The sequence below is a fragment of the Protobothrops mucrosquamatus genome, unplaced genomic scaffold (assembly GCF_001527695.2).
Source record: "Protobothrops mucrosquamatus isolate PMUCROS unplaced genomic scaffold, P.Mucros_1.0 scaffold268, whole genome shotgun sequence".
Lineage (NCBI taxonomy): Eukaryota > Metazoa > Chordata > Lepidosauria > Squamata > Viperidae > Protobothrops > Protobothrops mucrosquamatus.
The window spans coordinates 292,494-320,312 of record NW_015386613.1 but is presented as its reverse complement, the minus strand read 5'-3'; the positions used below and the strand labels follow the sequence as shown (position 1 = coordinate 320,312).

Genomic DNA, 27,819 nt, shown 5'->3' with positions numbered 1-27,819 from the left:
TCAGCTTGGAAACCTCTCCCTTTCCCCTCAGTGTGGCTGGCTCAGGAATTCTGGGAGTTGAAGTCCACGAGTCATAAAAGAGCCGAGGTTGCCTATCCCTGGCCTAGGATAATAAAACACAAGAAAAGTCCACAGTCCCTTCCTTCCAAGGCACAAAACTCTGCCTCGTGCCTGAGCTGCAGAAAAGCATTCACAGATGGTCCTCGACTTATGACAACTGAGCCCAAAACATCTGTTGCTATGCGAGACAGCTCTTAAGTGAGTTTTGCCCCGTTTCACAACCTTTCTTGCCATGGCTGTTCACTGAATCACAGGCGGTTGTTAAGTTAGTAATATGGTTGTTAAGTGAATCCAGCTTCCCCACTGAAGGTCACAAAAAGGGGATCTCGGGACACCGTAACCATCATAAATACGAGTCAGTTGCCAAGTGTCTGAATTTTGATCACCTGAGCATGCATGGCGATGCTGCAATGGTCGTAAGTGTGAAAAACGGTCGTAAGTCCATTTTTTGTCGCTCATTTTTTCGCCAGTGCTACTGTAACTTTGAACAAACGGTCGTAAGTCAAGGAGCTCCTGTATGTTTAAGCCCCAGATCCGTGGCTTGGCTGGAGTACCTGGGTTCACAGCAGTCTAAAGCCCACGGAGGGACAAAGTAGACAGCCTGCAAGGAGGGCTGCTCGTGGCAAAAGAAGGAAGCGCGTTGTGATACAACAAGGAACTGCTTCTTTGATGTACAGGTAGTCCTTGACTTATAACCATTTGATGGGAGTTACAAAGGTACTGAAAAAAAAGTGACTTATGACGGCTTTTTACACCCAGAAGCACTGCAGCATCCCTGGGGTCAATGCAGTAACGTTGAATTAAAAATATTGCAGGCGTTGATTCTGCCCCACATCTAATCTCTTGACAGATTTTGCGTTGTCGCCCACTAATGCAGTAAGAGTCCTCCTTCTTTAACGAGTTTTTTTAAATCGCTTACCAGAATGTGGAGACCTGTATCGGAAGTCCTCTTTGGTGAGTAGCAACAGAGCCTTGCCGTTCATCTCAAAGGTGTTGCTGTCAATGGGCCTGAGGGAGAACTCCTTCTCCGCCCACTTTAGCCAATGGGCCACGTCCTCTCTGCTCCAGTAGACGGGCTGCAAGCCTGCAGGGACATCAACAGAAGGGTGTCAGCAACAAGACACTTACAATCCCTTGGGGGAGGCTGGCGGGATGCAGGGCTGTGAGGTGTAATGGGTGAACCTGAACGACCATTTGAAGAGCATGGAGGTATGTGCCTGAAGTTAGAGACGCTAGACCTCATGGATCCGAGCTATCCTGGTCTTCTGATACTGACCACAACAGAGATACTGTAGATATTAAGCTCCTCCATTTTGCTCTCTCTCTCTCTCTCTCTCTCTCTCTCTCTCTCTCTCTCTCTCTCTCTCTCTCTCTCTTCCTCCCTCCCTCCCTCTCTCTCTCTCTCTCTTTGGAGCACAGCTCTGTATTTTTGCAAATGGTACCCTCCACCTGATAGACAAAGAGAGGAGCAAGGAAGACGGCCCGTAGCCTCATAATCTGTCAGGAGGAAATGAACGCTGCCCACAGATTTAGTCTATGCCAGTGGTGGCGAACCTATGGCACGGGTGCCAGAGGCGGCACTCAAAGCCCTCTCTGTGGGCACACACGCCGTCGCCCCAGTCCTAGGCCTCCAGCTGGTTTTATAAAACCTTTTTGCTTTAGGCCTCCGCCGCCATGTGCAAAAAAAAAAAGGGTTCAATCGATCAGTCAATTTCAACTTCTCGCGGGAAAAAAAAAGATCTTGCAAAGTTGGAATTGATTGATTGAACTTTTTAGTCCCACCCAGTCTGCCGTTACCACCGCAGCCACGCCCACCCAATGGGCCACACCCACCCAATGGGCCACGCCCACCCGGCACCCAACGATGCGTAAGTGGGTTTTGGGTTGCACTTTGGGCCCTCGGTCTCTAAAAGGTTCGCCATCACTGGTCTGTGCGCTCTGCCCTTGGACTCAGTCTGGGAACCACAGGCAACCCTCGGAGGATCAAGGGGAGGCGCGCCTGGCTTTCACCTGTCGGAAAGGAGACAGGATCTGCCCTCGGGAGGGAGGAAGGAGAAGCTCCAGCCCCCCCATCTTCCCGGGAATACCACTGCAGCACAGAGCAACTTATAGTAAAGTAGAAATTCAAAACATAAATTTACCTAAGAGCATCAGAAACTATTATAATGTATGGAAACTATTATAATGCAGAATAACAAGAGCAAAGCCCGTCTCCCTAAACTTTCTGTTTCTTTCTTTGAAAGTCCCGTATCTGCAAGGTTGCCGTGCTCAACTCTGCCAGGCGTGACGTGATTTTAGAGTCTTCCCCTGCCAGCAGCTGATTCTGCCGCTCCCCGATTCTATCATTTCAAGAGATGCAAAGCTAAACGCATTTGTGTCCAGACATGTTACATTTTTGGGATCAGGTAGGAAGAATAAATACACACACACTCACACACACACAAAAAAAAGAACCTGCACAAACAAACTGCAATATACAAACTGCAATATCCCTTATGGAAGATGGGCCAAAGATGAATAGCTAAGGGATTGGTAGGTAGGTTGAATTAGATCAAGGGGTAGTCAACCTTGGCTCTTTTATGACTCCGTGGACTTCAACTCCCAGAATTCCTGAGCCAGCTGTGCTGGCTCAGGAATTCTGGGAGTTGAAGTCCACGAGTCATAAAAGAGCCAAGGTTGACTACCCCTGAATTAGATGGATGTGTATTTTGATAAAAGTTAATTTTCTATGTACTCAGTCACCCGTACACAAATTTAACACTGGGAGTCCGCAAATGCAGCCAATGGGGACATCCATAAATTTAAGTTGGCTATGCGGAGAGAAATTCCCCAATGTCGCTGAAAAGTTTCTTTTTAAGAAATCACCTGAAGCCCTGAAATGACATCATGCAACGGAAGATGGATGGCTAAGAATACAGAAGATTGCACTTCGCTCTCTCTCTCTCTCTGCAAAACCTCCCTGTTAGGAGACAGGCACAAAATTGCATTTCCTTTTTCCTCCTTGAAGTAAAATAAATCAAAAGGCTGAACTTTGCTCGCTACAAATTGGCTTAAAATGAGTGCGTGTTTCAAGAGGGAGAGATGCCACCTACTGAAGAACTGCTGAGGTCCTTCAAATTAGCACACGGCGGCTACAACCGGATCAGACCCTGACTCAAATCGACCGTGACCGTGTCCTTTGGAAGGTCAAAGACTGGTGATGAAGTTCAACTCTTTTGGCCACCAAATGAGAAGAGAGACTCATGGAGGAGACCCCAAGACCGATCAGCTCTTGAAGAGGAGACCACAAGGAAATCCCAACGTTTAGACTAGACTTGGAAGTGGCAGAAGGCAGCAATGACAAACAACTCAGAAACAAGAGATCAACAGGGATGTAGAAACAAGTAGTTGGAATAAACTCAAGATTGTCTTTACCTTTTCCTTTTTTTTAGCATCTTCTAACAAATATGCAAGATAAATGGAGGTGTGCGCTACTGGTGGTAAGATATCTGCACATGCTACCTGAAATTACTGCCGCTTTTGGTCTTTTCTCATGTTCCATTATGAATTTGCTGCAAATGGATACTCTGCACCCTGACACCAAGCAACTGGGGAGCCTTAGCGACATCCAGCACGGAGTTTGCAAGACGCTTCCGCACTTTTTCAGTCCACCATTGTCATCCTTGTGCCAAACTGGCAAATTCTTCTGTTTGGTTGCAAACCTGGTGAAAGGACTGTATAAAAAAACACTCTGCAAGAATTTGGTTCTCCTGCAGTTATTCCATTTTCCCAGACGAAAGCAACTACAATATCGTCATAATCCCTCCTCCAGTCTTTTCATGAACTGAAAAGCTGAGCAGGAGCCTGTTAAAATTTAAAGTTTACAGTATTTGGGGGATTGATGTCCCTCAATTCTTCATTTCTTCCCTTCCCATTCAATCTGCCACGCCTCAGGCAAAAAAAAACCCCCAAAATAATTTCTCATTGGATTGACCAGAGCTCAGATATGAATAGATTGAGGATGTAGGCTAGTCTGAGCTTGCATATATCTTCTTCTAACTACCAGATCAGGCAAAGATTGAAAGTGTAAGGAAAAGGCATCCGTGGGGAGGGGAGGGATCAAAAAAGTCAACATGGCAACCACAGCTGTGTCATTAAATCTCCCCCCTTTTTTCCTGTGCATCAGAACCACCGTCTTGACTTTTTGCACGGGCCCTGCGGATGTCCTTACTTAAATGCACACTGCGTTGTGTCGCTCGCGTTTCATTTTATTTCAACAGGACCAAAACTGCAGCTCGCGGGCTACAATTAAAAGAGGGAAAGGTTGGGTTGCAAACAGTATTTACTCATTCCGAATTTCTCCTCCTTCCTTGGGACATGTCGCAAAAACAGCGCAGAAGGGAGAAAGAAAAGAAAAAAGGAAGGAAGGAAGGAAGGAAGGAAGGAAGGAAGGAAGGAAGGAAGGAAGGAAGGAAGGAAGGAAGGAAGAAAGGAAGGAAGGAAGGAAGGAAGGAAAAATGAGCTGAGATGTTTCAAAACATTTCAACAAGTGGGTGGGAGAAAGGAGAGATTGGATGGGAAAGTAAACACACACACACACACACATCAAATATGTGTGGGGGCAAATCCTGCACATCACAACCAATGGGGGGGGGAGGGGGAACAGCTCAATGCTAATTATAGCCTACAAACCCTTGTGGAGCCACACAATCTTGGCAAAAACACGCCAGCTTTTGAAATTGAACTCAAAAGGAGAGCCACGGGGGGGCCTTTCGGAGCAGAAGGCTGGAATAAAAGAAAACCCGGGCTGTTTTTTTGGGGGGGGGGGGCTGGCATTTGAAAGCCCTAGACTGCCTTCCAGTAGAAATAGAGATGTGGTTGTTGGTGCTTTGTTGTTTCCAAGCACTCGGGATCTACAATGCCAGGCTTGTCTTTTATTCAACACCATGAGGGCTAGGAACTTATTATTAAAAATGCATTGCATCTCAATGTTTTGGTTAAGGGGTTTTGTTTTTGTTTTTTTTGATGCTCAGAACTGCTTTTCTCAACTGAAGTTTTTTTTAAATATACAGATCGTCCTCGATTTACAACAGTTCATTTAGTGACCGTTCGAAGTTTACAACAGCCCTGAAAAAAGTGATTTACGACTATTTTTAACACTTACAACCGTTGCAGCCTCCCCAAGGGCCATGTGATCAAAATTCAAGCGCTTGGCAACTGACTCCCATTTATGACGGTTGCCGTGTCCCGGGGTCACGTGATCACTTCAGCGACCTTCTGACAAGCCAAGTCAACGGGGAAACCAGATTCACTTAACAACCAGGTTACTAACTTACCCACTGCAGTGATTCACTTAACAACGGAGGCCAGAAAGGTCGTAAAATGGGGCAAAATTCACTTAACAAATGGTTCACTTAGCAACAGAAATTTTGGGCTCAATTGTGGCCGTACGTTGAGGAATACACACACACACACACACACACACACACACACACACATTATATACATATACATAATATAAACCGTGAAAGATGAAAGGCATATAAAAATAGGGGATAAATTAAAAATTACTAAGGTGAAAATAAGAAAATGTGTCATCAAGATTACAGTTTTCCCAACATATCACTACATTACTTACAAAGTTATAAATAGCTTATGTTACATTTGGAAGGGAAAAAAAAACTAAAAGCCAGTATTATAGTTGAACCCACTGATCCACCAACTGATTCTGGACCTGACCCGTCCTTTATTCACTGTGGACACTGTACAGTTTCCATTTCCATATTTTCAATTTTACATTTTCCGGTCTGTGTGCGCAGCCTAGCATTGCTGCGAAGACCGGGTGACGGATGCGTGTCGAAAATTCCAAGGTGAACTCAGAATTTTGAATTCCTGAGCCAGCCACGCTGAGGGGAAAAGGAGAGGTTTCCAAGCTGAGTCATGGCTGGCTCAGGAATTCTGGGAGTTGAAGTCCACCAGTCATAAAAGAGCCAAGGTGGCCTACCCTAGTCTAGATGGAGAAGTCAAAAGACATTCTAGAGAAAGACAAATTGCAAAACTACTTCTTTACAGTTGCTAAGAAAAGTGACCGGTAACTAAGTCATCATCATTCAAGTTGGAGAATCTACTTTTAAAATCAATTAGGAAGTTGGCCATTGGGACGGAGGCCCTTTATGGCTTTTTTGATCCTCAAGGATCAAAATATTTAAAATTTCATGTATCTGGGAAGGCTCTGAACTTGAGTTCTTTCAACAATAGTTGTCTCTGTCAGAAAAATCAACGGAGGAGGGTAGAATAGAACAGAATAGGTTAACTTTAACCATCATGGTGTTTCCTTAATGACCGCCACAGAAAAAGTTGTAAAATGGCGGGATCGTTACCATCTTCTGTCATGGACTACTCGCAACCAATGAAACACACCAGCATTTGCAGGCTGAATTTCTGCAGCCTAGATATTGTAGTGATCTTCAATATCAGGATTTTCATAAATTGCTTTTGCAAGTGGCAATGCTTCTTGGTACTAATGCAGTACCCAAAGATGGGAGTAAAGAAGCAAAAAAAAAATAATTCCCAATCCTGAATCTTGAAATAATGTTCAACTGCCTGCAGAAATTCACTTAATACTCCTGTTTTCCAATTCCCCCTTTTCCGCAAATGAGAGGGAGGAGAGTATATGGACATCGCAATTCTAAGCAAGGTAGGCTAAGTCTAGACCCAAAGGAATTTCGATCAAAAGGGGTTTGCTTTTTTGACCTACTTTTGTGTAACTGCGTTACTAACCTTGCCCCATTAAAAGTAGGCCAGTCCCACTAAGACCCAGAAAAGGGTTGCTTCCTTGCTTTTGAAAAGATGACATTTAGACCCGGGACTTCCCGCTCTTGCCCTTAGCCAGAAAGAAAGGAAAAAAAAAAAAAGAGAGAGAGAGAGAAATAGCAGAGTGGAATGGGGAAATGAAAACGATAGCAAGAATAAGGAAGAAGGAAACAGGATAAAGGCATTCGGTGCAAGAGGGAGGATGGAAAAAAACTTGGTTAGCAACATCAAGGCCAAGTTAGGGCTCAGGAAGAAAGCTGTTAGGTGCGGCCTCTCCAATACACAACAATACACAACGGCAATGCAGAAATACCTTTGGGCCAATCCACTGGAAAGGGGGGGGGGGGGCAACTGGGAAAAATCAGCAGGAGAAGAGCAACTCCTGATGCTGTTTTCCTGGCAACAGGATCTGTCACCACCTTCTTCTGGGTTATTATTCTGAACACCGGGATTCCCTGGTGGTCTCCCATCCCATTAGTATTCAGTTCTAACTCAGCTTAGCTTTTTCAAGGTGGTCATAATTGGAAGGTTACCTGTAAAGAAGGCAGGAGGGTGGGGGGCGCTGTCTGAGGGGTAAGGGAGCCAGGAAGGCGACCTGGACGGGGAGATGCAGGAGCCGCGACAAAAGGCAAAAGGAGCGGAAGCATTTCCAAGTTCTCAAGGAAGGGCACCTTGAAGGGGGCCTCCACCAAAACCCAAGACTTCTCTAGAGCAGGGGTCCTCAACCTTGGCAACTTTTAAGACTTGTGGACTTCAACTCCCAGAATTCCTCAGCCAGCCAGAGGTTAGGGCCAGGCCTCAAAGAGTGGGGCATTGATCCCATGCAGACTTTCCCCTACAGATGTCCTTGATTCTACCAGGGAAGCATGGTTCCAAAGAGAGGAGAGTCAGATCTTCGGGAAGAATCACGTGGGCTGTTCCACGTTTCTTCCACGGTTAAGGGGCCCTCCAGGCTTCATGGCTGACAGGCTGTAAGGAAGTTGGCCGACCCTCTGCGGCCGCTGCAACCTGAGATTTGAACCCCCGCTATTATCTGGCCTTTCCAGCATCTGGCCTGGACAGGAAGCTTCCCCCGGCCTTTTCCGTCACAGGAAATTTCCTGTGGAGGAAACACTTATCAGGCAAACAAAGAGCTTCGGGGTCTAACGAAAACACTCAGCGACAAGCTGAAATAGCATTTAGGTCATTCTGGTAAGGCGGCTGGATTGATTATTCGGTTCCAGGAACAGAACAAGGAAGTCAAGTTGGAGGTGAGCTTCTCTCGATAGCAGGGGAAGCCATGCAAGCAAATTCCTGGCTCCTTCCAACCTGCAGTTGCAACCGTGTGATTCAGACGACCCGACAGTTAGAAGGAAATTCTCAATTCTCCAGAAAAAGCAGAAGAACGCCCAGCCGATTCCATTTCTGAAATAGATCAATATATACCAAAAAAAAACCACCACCCCAAAATCCTCTTCTTAACTGCTGTGACAGCCTTCAAGGAGAATCCTATGCAAGTCGATCCCAAAGTCAAGAATGAATTATTTCAACTGCCTTCCTCTTTAGAACGGGAACATATTAAGAGAAATTCCACTAAGCCCAACTGCAAGCATTGAGGGGTAAGGTGGTACTATGAATCTATTCCCAGTTAAAATAAGAATAAAATATTCTAGAGTTAAAAGTCAGCAAAAATTCAGAAAGTTGAACATGGACGAGATGGGTTCTTCAGAACCTCTGATTTTATTATTCCCCCCCCAAAAAAATTGTCAGCCTTATGGATCATTGATTGATTAAAACATTTATTAGCTCTTTTCATGTTAAAATGCTTCCAATTTAGCTTCCAAAGAACAGATCTAACATCAAGGAAAAAAGAAAATATAATGAAGCTAAAGGTTAAAAACAGCAATTTATATACCACTCAAACTCTTTTTGTCATGACCTTTAACTGGTGAAATAGTGCATCAGAGGGCAACAACGTTTGAGCCATGATGGTTTCTGCTCTGAAACCAGGTTACAGCTGGGATGGGGCAGATCTGTAAATGCACAGCTTTGGGCCTGCACACTAGGGAGGCTCTCCATGTCTTTGACTTGTGCATCTAACAACCTTGGCAGACCCCCAAAACATAATCCTGGTTAGACCTGATTCATGCCTCTACTATTCAATCCCTCCATTAGTTTACTTATATCAGGGGTCTTCAAACTTGGCCCTTTTATGACTTGTGGACTTCAACTCCCAGAATTCCTCAGCCAGCAACGCTGGCTGAGGAATTCTGGGAGTTGAAGTCCACAAGTCATAAAAGGGCCAAGTTTGAAGACCCCTGAGTTATATGCTCATGGTTGGGAGGCTCAAATTATTACAGCCTGGAGCCTTCTGGAAAGTCCTTCAGCTTTGGTGATACTACTCTGTCTTCCTTTTATAGTTCTTACTGTGAAAGGACAGACGCCAAGATGGAGTCTTAGCAGGACTTCACCATCTTTGTTCCTCTGACTTATCATCACCACACATTCATTGTTCTCAGCTCTTCAGAAGGTCAAGGATTTGGTATGGCTTGAGGACTAAAGTCACAGGGCAAAGAGCGAAACAGGACTATTCCTTGATGCAGCCGATCAACCTAGATGTGTTTCTCAACCTTGGCAGCTAGAAGATGTGTGGACTTCAACTCCCACAATTCTCTAGGGCTGCTGGCTGGGGAATTCTGGGAATCAAAGTCCACCTATCTTTAAGGTTGAGAAACACTGCTCCAGATCCACTCACCTACAGTAAAAAAGACAAACTAGCAGAAGAAGCACGTTCAAGAAGAGCAGACAAGAATGAAAAAAATGGCTTAAAAGATCTTTTTGGATCAAGATTGTCTGGAGCCAACGTAGCGGATGGGTTTTAAGCTACGCTTAGTGGATTAGGGAATTGCCCACACATTTGATAAGCGGTAAAAAAAAGAATGTATGTTCAGGGCTTTTTTTCTCGGAGAAAAGGTGGCGGAACTCAAACCTGGCCACGCCCTCATCAAACCCTAGGACCGCCCCTTTAGAGAACAGGAATGCAAGTAAAATTTGGGAGGGGCTATTTCCGGTGTGGGAGGGGCTATTTCCGGTGCGGCCGGCCCGGAAAAAGGTGCCGGAACGCGGTTCCGCCGCGTTCCGGCTGAAAAAAAGCCCTGTGTATGTTTATGAACGCTGAAGATGGAGCAAGGAAGGGATGCGGGTGTTCTCGTGGGTGTCAAAGGTGGATGTAGAGACTGAGCTGCTTTTTCTGGGCTTCAAAAATCTGCCCCATTTATTTGCATCCATAATACTGAAAGAACTGAAAAGGATGCCTATTGCAGTGGTGGCGAACCTATGGCACGCGTGCCAGAGGTGGCACTCAGAGTCCTCTCTGTGGGCACGCGTGATGGCAACCATCCCTCTTCAACCAGCTGTCCGCTAACTTGCCAAGGTCCCATGTGGGATGCACCTCCCCACCATCCCATTCTTCCTGGTCTCACATGCTCGCCTTTTCCCGGGCACGACCCACTGCACCATCTCCTCAGGTGTCGGCCGTCCGTCCAGCTCAGAGGCAGCTTCTCTGAACTGCTGGTGGCGGGCTGCAGAGCCCCAGAGTGCGCTGGTCGAGGGGCTGGCAGGCTGCGGCTGATGACGGACACTGTCGGCCCCCATGCACTCGCTGGCCTCTGTGTGGGGGGCCGATGGTGTCAGGCAGCAGCTGCCCCGGCCCCTGCCCCGCCTTGCCCTGTGACAAGGGTACCCCTGTCCTGCCTCGCCTCGCTTCACCCCTCCTGCCTACCGCCCCACCTACCAGAGACCCCCTGGATCTCCCCCAACCCTGCCCGGCCCCCACAGGCATCCCTCCCCATGGAGCAACATCAAGGTGACCACGCTCACCTTGGCCACACCCACCCAGTCTGCCATGACCACCACAGCCACGCCCACCCAGTGGGCCACGCCCACCTGGCACCCAGCAATAAATAAGTGGGTTTTCGGTTGCAGTTTGGGCACTCGGTCTCTAAAAGGTTCGCCATCACTGTTCTATTGTATGGATTCCAACAAGCTGGCAAACTGTTCTTTTAGGAAAGTTTCCCAGGAAATGGGTAAGCTGACTTGAAGAAGGCTGGAAAACGTATTCCCTAAAAGTTTGGGAATTTTGCAAGATGAGCATAGCTGTCTGAAGCCCTGTTTAAAGTATCCCTCGTAAAAACAAACCCATTTTAGTCGTGAAGGACCAACGGAGGCCCAAAGCCCTGCAGATGTATTTATTCAACCTTCAGCCTCCGTCCTTCTCCCTGGATCCACACAGGTTGCCTTTCTCATCACCCTGGTCAGGTGCAGGGGCCGGAGTGAGGCTGAACGTCCCGTAACTCTCATGCAGCAAATTAAGATGCTGAGACTCTTGAAAGAGTGCAGAGAAGAGCAACAAAGAGGATCAGGGGACTGGAGGCTAAAACATATAAGGAAAGGTTGCTGGAATTGGGTATGTCTAGTTTAACGAAGAGAAGGACGAGGGGGGACAGGATAGCAGTCTTCCAATATCTCAGGGGCTGCCCCAAAGAAGAGGGAGTCAAGCTATTTTCAAAAGCGCCTGAAGGCAGGACAAGAAGCAACGGATGGAAACTAACCAAGGAGAGAAGCAACCTGGAACTAAGGAGAAACTTCCTGACAGTGAGAAAAATTAACCAGTGGAACAACCTGCCTCCAGAAGCGGTGAATGCTCCAACACTGGAAGTTTTTAAGAAGAGACTGGACAGCCATTTGTCCGAAATGGTATAGGGTTTCCTGCCTGAGCAGGGGGTTGGACTAGATGACCTCCAAGATCCCTTCCAACTTTACTATTATTATTATTATTATTATTATTATTATTATTATTATTATTATTATTATTATTATTATTATTATTATTATTATTATTATTATTATTATTATTATTATCTGAAACGCAACAAACTCTGCTGCCCTTCAGTTGCCAGGAAGACGTTTCTTTCGTGGGGTAAGAATCCAGCCACAGTTTTTCTGGCTTCCTGGCCGCCGGCAACATCTACCACAAATCCACAACTTTGATTGAAAGCTTGTCCAGGCAGAATATATTTTTTTTGGGGGGGGGGGAGAGAAAGCTGCATCTCAAACTCTTATTTCTGAACTGTCCCCGGATAGACTTTGACAGCGCTCTGCCCTCCGTCTCTCCCTGGCGGGCTCCCACTTCCCTTCACCCACCGAGCTGCAGCTGTGGTCAAGAGCCTCTGCCAAGAAGCCCACCGTGCCCCCCCCTCCTCCACAGGAAGCTCCAAAGATCTCTTCCTGCACAGGAAATTTCCTGTGGTCCAACAGACATTCCTGTTTGCTTTTATCACCCCCGTGCATTTGTTTTGGCAGCGGGCAATTCTTCAGCATGAAAGGCGCCAAGAACAAACAGCACCCATAAGTGGGAATGGAGCGGTTTTGCTGCTGGCCCCTCTTCTTCTCCCCACAGAGAGAGGTTTGGACATAGGGGTCACTGCGGTATTTTTAGCCAGCCGGGTGGGGGATTAGGGCTGCTTGAGCAAAGCTGGCATGTGAAAAAGGGGAGGAAGACTCAGAAATGGCTGAGGAAGGCTAATAAGCTAAAACCTGACCTGTCAGGGATATACCGTGATTCTGCTGAATCAAGATCTGGGGTGGAATGGCTGAATGCATATTTTTATTTATTTCTATTTATTGTTAGATTTTTACCCCAGCTTCATTACTTTGTAAGTAACTCAAGGCAGTGAACAGACCTAATATTCCTCCCTTTTCTTACTTTCTCCACAGCAACAACCCTGTGAGGTAGGTTAGGCTGAGACTTGGCCCAAGGTCAACTAGCCGGACTTTATGCCTAAGGCAGGACTAGAACTCACAGCCTCCTAGTTTCTAGGCCAGCCCCTTAACCGCTACACCAGACTGGCTCTCTATTCTATACTTTTCCTTTTAAACACCAGGTTTGCAACACCAAAATATTGGGGAACCCAGAACTGACTTTGGATTCTTGGGGGGGGGGGGCAACACAGTTGCATTTTCCCCAACTTAGACCAATGCACCAATTATGGACTGCTGGATAGTCTTTCCCGGTCTCCTGCCACCAATAAATCACTGCCAGGTGCTGCTCACAGAAATCTGTTCGAAGGCCAGAACGTGAGTTAGGACTTCCTGACTAGAGCACATTTTAATTTTCTTTCGGATCCGGTTGATTTCCAAGTTCAAACCAGTTCAAGGGAGACCTGAAGATCTGCTCTCCTCGGAAAGATACGTTCTGGATCGCTTGCCGAGCCCATCTCCAAAGTACAGGACACGTATCATAAACTTATCTATCAAAATAGTCCAAAAAAAAATCTCTTTATGGAACTGCCAGAACTATGGGCAAGATCTAGAAGTCAAGAATTACAGAGGATAACAAGAGCTCGCCGATTGCCCAAGATCTGCTGCAAGGCCCCATGGAGTTGAGTTGAGTTCAGCTAGGACAAAAGTCTTCAAACTTGGCCCTTTTATGCCTTGTGGACTTCAACTCCCAGAATTCCTCAGTCAGCATGGCTGGCTGAGGAATTCTGGGAGTTGAAGTCCACAAGGCATAAAAAGGCCAAGTTTGAAGACCCCCGAGCTAGAAGTCACTGCTGTGAGGTCTGCTTAAAGTAGATGACCGTAGCACACTCTAGCAGCAGCTGCGTTTCCACCTACTTTATTCTATTTATTTATTGGTATCTCTCCTTTATCGTTTTTATAAACAGCTTAAGGTGGCGAACATGCCTAATATTCCTTCCTCCTCCTATTTTCCCCACATCAACAACCCTGTGAGGTGGGTTGGGCTGAGAGAGAGTGACAGGTCCAAAGTCATCCAGCTGGCTTTCAAGCCTAAGGCGGGACTTGAACTCAGGGTCTCCTGGTTTATAGCCCATCTTGCCTCTGAACCTCTGAGGCTCAAATGTTCGCTTGCCATGTGGTGTCTCTTGCTCGCCACCTTCAATTAGCCTCTCTAAATATCCCCTGGCTATTTTTTCTGGCTTCTTTATCAGACTTCCTCGTTACTTCTAAAGCTCTTTTCCCAGCTCTAATTATTGCCTTCCTTATTCCGTCTGAAAACAGAACATCAGCAGGCAGAAAGCATTTATGGAGAGGGAAGTTGGAGCTACTTCTGCCTTTGCTTCTAAAATCTTGACAGCGGTTCAATTTTCCAACAGGACATGTCTTGACTCTCCACCCACCCCCACCTCCTTTCCCATTCCTTAGGACAGGGGTCTTCAAACTTGGCCCTTTTATGACTTCTGGACTTCAACTCCCAGAATTCCTCAGCCAGGCACGCGTGCCTGGCTGAGGAATTCTGGGAGTTGAAGTCCAGAAGTCATAAAAGGGCCAAGTTTGAAGACCCCTGCCTTAGGACTTTTCTTAGCAATTAGTTCCTTGTTGTCAACTCTCTCGTCTTCCTCTTATTCTCAGCCAAGCACAACGAAATATTTTCCATTTTAACACACAACAGGCACACCTCTGCAGCACCGCCTGAGGGAAAGAAGTCAAGATGGCGACTGCACAAAGTCCCTTCTAGTCAACATCTTGACTTTTTTTTTTTTTTTTACATTGCCTCCCATGGAAGTCTTTAACTTTCTGGCCCGTCATTTCTGCTAAAGTACAGAGACCAAGGCACTAGGAGTTTTTAAACAAAACCTCTGCCCTTTTCAGTCTGTCTCTCTGTCTGTGTATGGAGTGAGAGATGAGGAGGAAGGACCCAATTTTAATAAATGAAGGTGTTTACTTTGGGATGTAAATGTCTGGTTTCGGTTGTATGAGCAATCTAATTCTAGATCAGTGTTTCTCAACCTTGGCAAGTTTAAAATGTGGATTTCAACTCCCAGAACGCTCCGGACAGCACTACAGACATGTACAATTTCAATTTTTTTTAAGGATGCCTACAGGATTGGATGAGTCCACGGCACATTCCTTGAACTGGAAATAAATATCACTTAAGTTGCACTTTGTAGCTAGCAATGACAGAAGGTGAAATATTTCTTTTACTTATTCTAACCAAGTATCTATGCTGCCCTAATCATTCCTCTCCGGAGGGTCACAATGTTAGAAACAGCAGAATAAAAGCAACACAATCATCCATCACAATAATAAAAACATAGAAGAAATAATGAACAAACCTAGCTGGCAACACAACTTAACAAATGTCTCTGGAAAGTCCAATTAAACTATGACATCTTTAGACCAGAGGTGGGGAATTTTAGCTCTTTTATGACTTGTGGACTTCAACTCCCAGAATTCCTGAGCCAGCTATGCTGAGGGGAAAGGGAGAGGTTTCCAAGCTGAGCCACGCTGGCTCAGGAATTCTGGGAGTTGAAGTCCGCAAGTCATGAAGGGGCCATAGTTCCCCCATGCTGGCTGAGGAATTCTGGGAGTTGAAGTCCACGAGTCATGAAGGAGCCATAGTTCCTCCATGTTGGCTCAGGAATTCTGGGAGTTGAAGTCCACAAGTCATAAAAGGGCCATAGTTCCCCCATGCTGGCTGAGGAATTCTGGGAGTTGAAGTCCATGAGTCATAAAAGAGCCAAGGTTCCCCCCCCCCAGCCTAGGCTATTGCGTTAGCCCTGAAACGAGAAATTCTAACAAGTTACCTGCAAATTGTTACTAAGCACATTTTTATTATTTTGAACGCTTCTTCTAAGGCTGTTCGCTTAGAACCATTTGTTTAGTGGCCGTTCAAGGTTGCAGAGGCACTGCAAAATGTGGCCTATGGCACTTACGACCGCTGTTGCATCCCCGTGTCACATGATCAAAATTTGGATGCTTTGCGACCAGCGTGAATTTACAAGAGTTGTAGCATCCTGCAGTCCTGTGAAATCCATTGTCAACCCTTCCCAGCCGGCTTCTGACAAGCAAAGTCATCAACTGTGTGATTTATTTAACAACTGCAATGATTCACCGAACGACTGAGGCGAAAAAGGTCGTAAAACTGGGTGTGACTCACTTAACAACCAGCTCGCTTAGCCACAGAAATTCTAGTCCCAATTATGGTCATTAAGTTGAAGACTACCTGTACTTTTCAGCAAATGTTGGGTCCCTGACTTCTAGTCATATAAGAAAGGTTAGTTTCTTGGAAAGCCAAACTGTGGCTTTTGGCCCTTCCGCAGTTCTCTCTATTGCGAGAGCTTTTTTAACCTCCTGGAGAATTGCAGAAAAGCCTGTTTTATTATATTTAAAATATTTAGATGGTGCCTTTGGGAAAAAACATTTCCTCAGGCACACAAGTGTTAGCCTTGCCTTCAGAGAATGGAAGACCACGGCTGAAAATATCCTGGCCCTGGTGGTATCAAGTGAAATCTACCGGGAGGGGATCATGATCACACTGGGGGAGATCGGATCTATAGCCTACCTGCTTCCCGGTTGGTTTTGGGCTTTCTAGGGCGACACCTTTGACTCTGACTCCATAATACACTGGCAGTGAGTACAACTCTTTCCACAGTTGTGTTCCTGCAATCGGCAACAGCTTCAGCCTCCAGACGTGGCATAAGGGCAGTCTTGGAGAAGACGTTACAGTAAGTGAGAAGTTAGTTGAGCGGTACATTTCTCACACTGGCTGAGTTATCCCTCCCAAGAATGGTAGTCATTAAGATTACCAATTGCGAGGAGGAGGAGGAGGAGGAGGAGGATTCTTTGAGTGCTTCGATCATGGGGCTTGTGCCTTCCAGGGAAACACATTCATGTCAGCTGCGTAACATGTTTCCCAGAACTGGGCACAAGAAATCTGTACAGGATCTCTGTCACACCAAGGTTCAGCTCAGTTTACTGGTCCTGGTGCAATTCTTCCTTGCATGCAGGCCCTCACCTAAGACCAGTTCAACCTCTTCTGATTCAGAGACTACTTCAAGTAGGCCTTAACGTTCTACTAAGTGCTCAATAAAACAAGCATTGTTTTCATAATGCTGGTCTGGAAGAAGAGAAGCTGTTTCCCTGGTAGACTAGACAGGAAATAAGAACAAATGAGCTCATTCTCCTTTATTTGTAAGGTTACATTAACAGAATCTTACAAGCACAAATCTCTTTTGCAGCCTGAGAAAGGACGTTCCTTTCCCTGCCCATTAAGCAGCTGGGGGGTCCCCAGTCCCTTATCCGATTGTGCCTAGGCAGCCATCTCCCCCTCAGCCATCACCAGGGCATTCCCATACACCAGGGGTAGGCAACCTCGGCTCTTTTATGACTCATGGACTTCAACTCCCAGAATTCCTGAGTCAGCTGTGCTGACTCAGGAATTCTGGGAGTTGAAGTCCAAGAGTCATAAAAGAGCCGAGGTTGCCTACCCCTGCCATACACCGTTACAGAGAGTAAGAATTCTAGGTTATCACTTTCATAAATATTTTTGGAAGATTCAATAAAATCTGAGTGTATTTAAGTGAAGATCTGGCACAAGTGGATAATTGTGTTCCAATACAGTGAATGCTAGAAAGTTAGTCAGAAGATATCCTGAATTCTTCTTCTCAACCAGAACATGCTATGTTAGAACATTCGTTTCTAAAGTTTTGGGCTTTGTACTCCTTCAGTAATAATGAAGCTTTGGGTCACCCAATCAATTGAAAAAGCTTCAAATTACTTTAGCAGAGAAAGAGTGTGGGGGAAAAAATGCAGGAGATGACAACACATACACAGGAAAATAGCTACAGCCCGAGTAGAGTAAGTGGGATGAGATATTTGGAACTGAAAGCATAAGAGAATGGGATCACCTGATTGGGATCCTGGTCTGTGATGTCCCGTGTATGCAGGAGATTATGTGCATACACCTAGCTTGCAAAGGAAGAGGTGATTGGAACATCTGACATTGTAGCTAGTCCTCAGCATACAACCATTCATTTAGTGACCGTTCAAAGTTACAACAGCACTGAAAGAAGCGACTTATTATTATTATTATTCTCATCTTTTCTACTTCCTTCTCTTATTGGTATCATTATTATGATTATATTACTTTGTTGCTTGTAAGTACACTGAGAGCTTCTTCATCAGAGACAAATTCCTTGTGCGTCCAATCACACTTGGCCAATAAATTATTGTTCTGTTCTGTTCTGTTTCGTTCCATTCCATATTTTCTATTCCATTCCATTCCACTCCATATTTTCTATTCAATTCCATTCCATATTTTCTTTTCTATTCCATTCCACTCCACTCATTTTCTATTCCATTCCATTCCACTCAATTCCACTCCATATTTTCTATTCCTTTTTTTTTATAATCTGATTTTTATAATAAAAATCATATTTTCTATTCCATTCCATTCCACTCAACTCCACATTTTCTATTCACTTTTTCCAGTGCTGTGGTAACTTCGAACGGTCACTAAATGAACTGTCTGTTGTAAGTCAAGGACTACCCGTGCAATTGAGAGTCAGGGTGATGTAGCGCAGGAATCTCCAAACCTGGCCACTTTAAGACTGGTGGACTTCAACTCCCAGAATTCCTCACCAGGGCTGGGGGCGGGGCTTGAGCTGCCCAGAACAAAGCCCTGCAGCAAAAGAGGCTCAGTTTATGCAGGAACCAGCAACGGTTCCAACCTCCGCCACACTACTGGCCGATGAGGCTCTTTGAACGTTTGTTCCTGCAAGGGAATAGTTGCCATTCCCATGGATTTGCAGGAAGGCAAGATGGTGAGATGCCGAGCCGCTGTGTGACTCCGTGGCCGAGTATCACAAAACCTGTGAGACGCAGATTTTCACGTATCCAGGGATCTTTAACAAGTTCTTTCAACAAAGCTTTTTCTTCCCTCAAAGATGACTTTGTTCTTGGAGCAAGGAAAGATGGGAGCAGCAGCCACAGAAATTGGTCTGGGATTTATTATTTGGCTACTGCTAACCATCCCTACAATATTAAACCTCAGTTTCCGTCAAGGCTTTGCAGTTTTGGATCAAGGTAGGGAACGCATTGAAACAGGCAACGAGCGATCACCACAGTTGGACCAGATCGAGGGGCGTGACCCTTTCCAAACCGTTGCTCTGGGTATCTCATTCTACCCTCCCAAGGCAACAGGAAGGAAGGTCCTGGGAATATCCCCAGCCAAGGGTGCTGGGTCATCCATCCCACCCCTTGGCTGGCCTAAGCAAGTCACAATAGCCGCAGCACTTAAGACTTATATACCGCTTCACGGTGCTTTGCAGCCCTTTTTAAGCGGCTTGCAGAGTCAGCCTCTTGCCCCCCCCCAAACAATCTGGGTCCTCATTTGGCCGACCTCAGAAGGAGGGGACGCTGAGTCTATCGTGAGCCTCTAGATCAGGGGTTCTCAACCTTGGCAACTTTAAGACTTGTGGACTTCAACTCCCAGAATTCCTCAGCCAGCTTTGCTGGCTGAGGAATTCTGGGAGTTGAAGTCCACAAGTCTTAAAGTTGCCAAGGTTGAGAACCCCTGCAGATGATCTCTAGGGGGTCACACAGACAGAGGGGAAGGCAGGACGAAGCAGAGCCCCCCTTTTGCTTTCTCTACGGTGGCTTGGAGGCTGCAGGGCCCGTAAGAGACGGTGACTTCCAGCATGTCCTGGTTTGTTATTATTGTGTGGATTATGAAACCATCACAATGAATGCATCCTTTCCCTGTTTAAAACCCCGAAGAGAAAGAGAAATATCTGCTGGACTTTATCCACACCTGGAGAAACACGCAGAGATTCAACAAACAACATCGAAATATTTTATTCTTCCTCCATCTGCTCATCTACTCAGCATTGTGCAACCACCTCTGTGGAAAAATTCCCCTTTTGCACAATTTCTTTCGGTCTTGCCGTTGAGGCAAGCATTTTCCGCTGCTTTCCTATAAGATCTCAAGCGCAGGTTCTCAGAGCAAGTAGTAAAATCAGCATTAAATGCTCCGGCTAAGGACCTTCTCTTCCTTCTCCACGCATTTATGAACACAGCCGTGTGTTTAATGCCCGTTTGAAGTTACAAAGGCACTGAAAAAAGTAACTTACGACTGGTCCTCACCCTTACGACCATCACAGCATCCCCAGTGTCACGGGATCAAAAGTTGGGCACTTGGCAACCGGCGTGTGTTTACGGGGGCTGCAGCATCCCAGGATCATGTGATCCTCCCAGCTGACTTCCAACAACCAAAATCAAGGGGGAAGCTAGATTCACTTAACAACTGCACGATTCGCTTAACAACAGGGGCGAGAAAGGCAATAAAATTGGGTGCGATCCACTTTACAACTTTACTTCTTCAGCAAGAGACACTCTGGTCATAAATTAAGGACGATCTGTATCTGCCCCAACAACTGAAGCTCTGCCAGAAACAGGACCTGGATTTCTGCCGCTAAGCAAGGCAGGTGTTAAGTGAGCCACACCCAGCCTTAGAGCCTTCTTGGCCACGGTCGTTAAGCAAATCGCGGCAGTTGGCCAGTGAATCACGCGGTCATTAAATGAATCTGACATCCCCCATTGACCTAGCTCAGGGGTAGGCAACCTTAGCTCTTTTATGACTCGTGGACTTCAACTCCCAGAATTCCTGAGCCAGCATGGCTCAGCTTGGAAACCTCTCCCTTTCCCCTCAGCATGGCTGGCTCAGGAATTCTGGGAGTTGAAGTCCACCAGTCATAAAAGACCCAAGGTTGCCTACCCCTGCCCAAATGCCTGAATTTTGATCACGTGACCATGAGGAAAAATATTTAAATATTTAAGCCAGGGGTCTTCAAACTTGGCTCTTTTATGACTCGTGGACTTCAACTCCCAGAATGCCTGAGCCAGCCTGGCTCAGCTTGGAAACCTCTCCCTTTCCCCTCAGCGTGGCTGGCTCAGGAATTCTGGGAGTTGAAGTCCACGAGTCATAAAAGAGCCAAGGTTGCCTACCTCTGACCTAGCTTGTTGGAAGCCAGCGAGGAAGATCACAAAGGATGACCCCGGGGCACGGCAACCACCGTAAACACGTGCCAAACACGTTGAGTTTTGAACATGGTTGCAGACCCCTGTGCTAAGCTATACATTTGCATCCTTGGTTCTGTCTCAGAAAGCTGTGAGACCCAGCAGTCATCTTGGAAATAAAAACGGAGTGTCCTCACCTGTTTTGCAGCATGCCGATTTTCTATTTTTAAATAAAAGGGATTTTTGATGTACAAAGGATCGGAGGATGACCCTTAGGACTGTAACCTTATTTTTTTCTCTCTCGTGAATTCTTTGGCCAATATTATGGGGGAATTCTATGTATCAATTTCATATAAATTATCATCATTTTGTATGGTATACTTGGAGAAGAACCAAGGATGTTCCCTATACACGTTGTGATTAATATCACAAACTAACTATATAGTTCAAAGAAGGCAACTGGGTTTACCAAGCAAACTACAAACCGTCAGCTAAAGGCTGTGTGACCTGTTCTCAAACTGGTAGCCATCACTGGAGATTTTTTGGTTTCATAGCTGTTTATAAGAAAGAGTTGATTCATAAGGCAGCCTCATTAAGTGATCTCTGTTTGCCTAAGCCTAGCCAGTGAATGAAGTTCTCCTTTTTAATCTGTTCCAAATTTAGTACAGTAAAATAGCATTTGGCCTTCCCCTACTCAAGGGACCTGGAGAAAAAAAACACAGTAGTAGACAAACTCCCATTTGCTCCTCCAAACAGTGCGGCAGCTATGATTGTAAGTCATTAATTTTAATTAGTGTAGATACAGGAAAAGGGGGAAAGTAGACCAGCTTGGAGCCCTAATTTAATCTCCAAATCATAGTTAGGAGTTTGAAAACATCTGTCTCTTGAAGTCCCTTTAAGGAAGGATGTCCAACCGTAGCAACTTGGAAGACTTGTGGACTTCAACTCCCAGAATTCTCCCAGAATTCACCCATGCTGGCTGAGGGATTCTGGGAATTGAAGTCCATAAGTCTTCACGTTGCCAAGGATGGACTACCCTGCTTTAGGTCTATCAACAGGAAATTCTTTTCCCGTGTTCTCTAGATCTGCTTTTCCATCCATCACATTTGCATTGTTCCCACTTGCAGATTTAATTTCCTGTGAAGGTTTAAAGCTGGCTAAGAAAATGATTTTCTTAAATCTCCCTAATAATCTGGATTCACTAGGATAAACATTTGAGGAAGTGCTAATTATAAAATGCAAATTCTTTCCAGACAGAAAATTTATTTAAATCTTGAACAGCAAGGGTCCAGATCTCACCACAGTTGCCATCTGGAGCCTCTGTGGTGCCTCTGACAAACTCACAGGAAGGCAGATTTACATTTCAAAGACACCCTAGCAGGGGGCTCAGATTCCAAAGATTCGTCTTATTTCTCAGATTTGGGACAAATAACATTTCCGACTAAACAATTAACTCTTGAATACTCTCTGGTTTACACGCCTCTTTCTCCCCCCTGCTTTTGCACTTCAATATAGTAATAATTTCCTTAATTATTGGGATTTGGGTTGGGTTTCTGGAATTGGAACATAACCACGATGGCTTTGTAAAACACGCTGCAAGCACAAGCTGGGGTTCTAACCTATGTGGCTTAATCAACAAGCTATGATTAGAAGAAAACCAAAGCTTGGCATATTATACCGGTATGAAGGCAGCCTTGGAGTTCATCCAGACATCTGTCTTCCTGTGAGTTGTATCCATGCCCCAAGTTATGTCTCTCAAAAGAACATGTCACCATTCCAAGGCGACCTCTCTAACCACTGCAAGCCAGAACAAGGAAATCGTTAAATTCATGACGAGTAAAAAAGGTTAAGCTTGTTGATGGAACTTCTCATCCGGTGCTCACCAACTTTGAGGACAAGAGGGGTGTTCCTGGCCTTGCCGAAGGCTGAACATTGCTGGCTCACACAGGCCTCACGATGGATGTTTCTTGTGCTCTAAACCAGTGTTTCTCAACCTTGACAATTTTAAGGCATGTGGACTTCAATTCCCAGAATTCCACAGCCAGCATTGCTGGCTGTGGAATTCTGGGAGTTGAAGTCCACATGCCTTAAAATTGTCAAGGTTGAGAAACACTGCTCTAAACAGTAGTTAGCACCAATTCTGGTGCAGCACGTTGTTTGAAACTGAGCTTGTGTTTCTGTGACTAAAGAAGGATGATTTGCCACTGGATGTGTCCAAGGAAACGTCACGGTAAGCTAAGATGTGTGTCTCTTTAGATTTCCCCGATCGGGAATATTATCTGCAAAACTGAATTTGCCAACTATAAACAAAAGAGCCTGCGCTCAACGTGTCTCCTTATTTATTTGGAAGTTAATCATACTGACCTTCACCTGATTCCCCATTGAAAGTACGCAATATTGCAAAAGATATATATTCTCAGGGCAAGCATGGTGAAAATGCCACAGCCTTTGGGATAATGGCACTGCTAAATGATCAGATTTAGGGCTTTTTAGTGTCCTTTGGTGGTGAAGGAAGAGACTCAAAATCTAATCTTCTGTTATGGTGTTTCTTGCTTTGCTTTCCAACTGGCCGTCTTGATAGAGCAGTGGTTCTCAACCTTTTTAATGCCGCGACCCCAACCGGTCGTAAGTCGAGGACTTTCCCTGCCCGGGAGTGCCGCGCATGCGTGGTTCTGCCCCCTGCGCCGGCCGAGGCGTAGCTGGCAAGCGGCAGAGACGGAGCAGGCCGACCACCAGCTGGCCCAGCCCAAGGGAGGTAAGGGACCCGCCGGAAAAGGGGAAAAAAATGGCGGACAAAAAAAATGGCGGACAAAAAAAATGGCAGATAGCCTTGCTTGGCGACCCCCGTGAAATGGTCGATCGACCCCAAATGGGGTCCCGACCCACAGGTTGAGAACCACTGTGATAGAGGTTTTAATGTGACATTTCTCTGCAAAATCTTGAGAGATGCCGATTGTCTCCCATCTTTTAAAAAGAGAGAAGGGGGGTAGTTTCTAATCTTCCCTGTGGAAGAAGATGGATCAAAACTGAAGTTCCAGAAACAAAAAGAAAAGAACAGAATCCGATTCTGTTGCTAGGATTTTCCAAATCCGCATTTTTGAGACATTCCAAGGCCCGACTCATCCTTTCCCAAACGGCAGGTAAAAAAAATCTATCGGTGAGAGAACCACCAAGAATTGCCTTTGCTGGTTTCCAGAGAGAGCTTTTGCAGGTCATAAAGGTGGTCAAAGAAATAATCCGATTTTGAAATTCAAAACCCCCAAACAGATGACCAGCAGACGACCGAGTCTTTCTGCCTTACGTTCCCTGACAAGCTCTGCCTGCATTTCTTCAGGATATCCATTCTCTCTCTGGCTTCCCTTCCCAAAAACCTCCGATCCTGAAATCACACCTTGAGCACCCGGATCAAAAGCAAATACAGGAAGTCCTTACGACCACATCGGAGCCCAAAATTCCCACGGCTAAGCAAGGCAGTCGTTAAGTCAGTTTTGCCCCTTTTTACGACTTTTCTTGCCATAGTCATTAAGTGAATAATTATAATAATAATTCAGTTGTTAAGTGAATCATGTGGTCATTAAATGAATCTGGCTTCCCCTTTGACTCTTGCCTGTCGGAAGCTGGCTGATATGGTTGCAGATGGCAATCAACACGATCCCAGGACAGTGCAGCCGTCGTAAGTATGAGTCAGTTGCCAAGCACCTGAATTCGGATCATGTGACCAGGGGGAGGCTGCGATTGTTGTAACTATAAAAACTGGACGTAAGTCACTTTTTTCAGAACTGTTGTAATTTTGAATGGTCAATAAACTAACGGTTTATGTCCTGTAAACAAAGCAGAGTATTGACAGAAATTTGGTACATAGCGAAATGCATTTGTCAAATGGGAGATAGGGTTACTTAAGAAGAATGCAAATAGTCCTCAACATACGACCACAATTGAGCCCAAAATTAATGCGGCTAAGCGAGACATTTATTAAGTGAGTTCTGCCCCATTTTATGACCTTTCCGGACACAGTTGTTAAATGAACAGTTGCGGTTGCTAAATTAGTAACGTGGTTTTTAAGTGAATCTGGCTTTCCCATTGGCTTATTTGTCGGAAGGTCGCAAAAACGGATCACGTGACCCCGGGACGCTGCAAGCGTCGTAAGTATGAATCAGTTGCCAAGCATTCAAATTTTGTTCACGTGACCCTGGGGGTGCCACGACGGTTGTAAGTGTGAAAACGGGTCGCAAGTCACTTTTTTCAGTGCTGTTGTAACTTTGAACGGTCACTAAACGGTTGAGGACCTACACCACAGTTGCACACAGCCGTCTTCTACAAACTCTGCTCTGTGCACACAAAAGTAACTCCAAAAGTAACTCCACACATACACACAGAGCACTCTTCTTCTTCTCCGCCCCTAACAAACTCTCCACAGGGGCTGGACATGGACAAACATTTTCTCCCACGTAGTAGCCTGAACCCAAGGATGAATTGTCAAGGGGCTACAACATGGTGGTCATCCGGAGGGTCCACCGAGCTACAATCTCTCATATTTGCTGAGCAAGCGTGGACGCAGGTAATAGAAAGAGGTTGTATAAGACAGAAGTCTCCAACCTTGGCCACTTTAAGACTTGAGGAATTCTGGGAGTTGAAGTCCACAAGTCTTGAGTTGTCACAGTTGGAGACCCTCGGTATAAGACCTAAAATATTTTGAGTGGGTGCCGAGAACTGACTCTCCCCATGGGGAGTGTGCAGAGCTTACTCTCTGCAGTCATCAGGTCCCCCACCCTCTTTTGGGTCTGGATGACAGAAAGGGGCTGCCTTCAGAGAGCCAAACTCAACATTAGTCAATAATATGTCAACAGCTGCTTTTTTCCAGGAAATGTGCAACCAGGACACTCCCTCTACCCACATTCAAGTCTTCTTTCACGTTTCTGCATGACTAATTTCCTCAGAAAGGAAATTTCCCTGAAGCCAAACACCCGTTGCGCCTCCGATTGTTCGCCTGCTCTTAGCCAGGCCCAAAATGTCCACGGATCCCACCCCAAACGTGGCTTCTGCAGGCACTGGAGCCACTTAAGCACATGGATATTTACAGCTGGCTTAGCAGCAGCCGACACAAATGCCAATTTCTAGACGTGGAAGATGTACGGTGGATTCTTCATAGATCACACTTTTATAGATCGCATTTTTGACTGCTCACCCAAGACGTTGCACATCAATGTTTTTCCAACTGGGCAAGTTTAAGCTAGGCGGACTTCAACATGGCTGGCTGGGGAATTCTGGGAGTTGAAGTCCACCTAGCTTAAACTTGCCAAGTTCGATGTGCGTGATAATTTGAAAAAATTTACAACTGTTCTGGTTCTTCACTCATTGTAATATTATTTTTGTTTAGAACTATCGGATGCAGGCGAAGGAGAACAGAAAGGAAGATAAAGGAGACTGCAAACCTTGTACTAAGTCCCTGTTCCTACGGCATTTTTAGAGGAGTAGAGAAGAGTAGCAGGGGTAGGTAGTCCTTGAGTTATGACCATTGGGACTGAAATCTTGGTCACTGAGCAGTCATTAATATATCACATAATGATAATAATAATAATGATGAGAGAGTTGGAAGGGACCTTGGAGGTCATCTAGTCCAACCCCCTGCTCAGGCAGGAAACCCTATACCATTTCAGACAAATGGCTGTCCAGTCTCTTCTTAAAAACCTCCAGTGTTGGAGCATTCACCACTTCTGGAGGCAGGTTGTCCCACTGGTTAATTGTCCTCACTGTCAGGAAGTTTCTCCTTAGTTCTAGGTTGCTTCTCTCCTTGATTAGTTTCCACCTGTTGCTTCTTGTCCTGCCTTCAGGCGCTTTGGAGAAGAGCTTGACTCCCTCTTCTTTGGGGCAGCCCCTGAGATATTGGAAGACTGCTATCTTGTCCCCCCTCGTCCTTCTCTTCGTTAAACTAGACAATACCCAATTTCAGCAGCCGTTCCTTATATGCTTTAGTCTCCAGTCTCCTGATCCTCTTTGTTGCTTTTCTCTGCACTCTTTCTAGAGTACATGACTGCTTCGATCAACGACTGCAAACTTGACATTCCTGATTGCGGTCATTAAGCAATTTCAGGGGTCACTAAGGAAACAGATTCCTAGGCAAGGAGCACGGGACTCCTCAGGGGGATGGGGGAGGTCCTGGGAGGCCTGGCGGAGGCTGCAGGATTTTCAGCCCCTGAGCTGGAAGAACCCGTGCACAGGCCAAGCCAGGCCTCCCCCATCCACCCAAGGCGCCTCCTGCTTCTTACTTTACTCTCCTGGTCCTCCACTCAAGAGGCTGGAAATCCTGCTTCAGTTTCGCCTGCCTCTCGTCTCTGCATGGAAAAACTCTCTGCCAAAGGATTTCAGTTCCATGGCTGTTTTCATGAAGCTGAAATCCTTCAGCAGGGACCTCTTTCGCCCAGTCAGTCCCCAGAGACGGGAGGGAGCCCTTTAGACAGGCAGCAGCAGCGGCGGCAACATTCCCTGCAGGCTTCCCCAGTGACTTTCTGGGGAAGCTGGCAAAGACGATGGCAAAGGGTGACCGCATGATTACAGGGCGCTGGGCAGTCGGTCGTAAGTGTGAACCGGATGCCAAGCACCCAGATCGTGACCATGTGACTGGGGTGTTGGGAGTGTGTGTGTTGTGACGGTCAGAAGTGCTTTACAAACTGTCATCAAGCAAATCCATTTTTGCCAGAAAGTGGAAATCAATGCCAGTTTCCAGCAAAAACGTTTTGTTAAAGTGCTGGGTCACGTGACCAGCGGGCACTGCAAATGCAGGCTGGTTGTTGAGCACCCAAAACGTGGTCACGTGACCCCACGCAGGGTGTCGGCGGGTATGTAGTGTGTACGTCAGACCTTCGAATCCGTGTGTTGGATCTGTTTGCCGCCCTGAGTTATCTCTAAAGATAATAAAGGCTGGGATACAAATAAAATGTTTAAATCCCTTTTTGGGGACGTCATAACTTTGAATGGTTGCTAAGTCTGCACTAGACCTTTGGGGGGAGAGCGGGGCGGGGGGGGGAAACTATCCCGCTCAGTGAAGAGCTTTTCTTAAGGGAGGATATTTAAGGAGGCCAACAAGCCAACAATGGCTAAAGAGTGGGAAACCGAAGCCCAGCTGAGAGGCAAGGTCTCCTGTCCCCCCCCCCCCCCCCCCCCCCCCCCCCC

General features: G+C 46.0%; 1 protein-coding gene across 1 annotated transcript in view; it reads right to left on the bottom strand.

Annotated features, from left to right (window-relative positions):
- The window catches only part of ETV6 (ETS variant 6), an 80,491-nt gene that overhangs the window by 12,287 nt on the left and 40,385 nt on the right, over nucleotides 1-27,819 (bottom strand). The window contains exon 4 of the mRNA XM_015814618.1: nucleotides 980-1,144. Within this exon, the coding sequence (XP_015670104.1) occupies nucleotides 980-1,144 (165 nt within the window). The remainder of the gene's footprint in view (nucleotides 1-979; nucleotides 1,145-27,819) is intronic.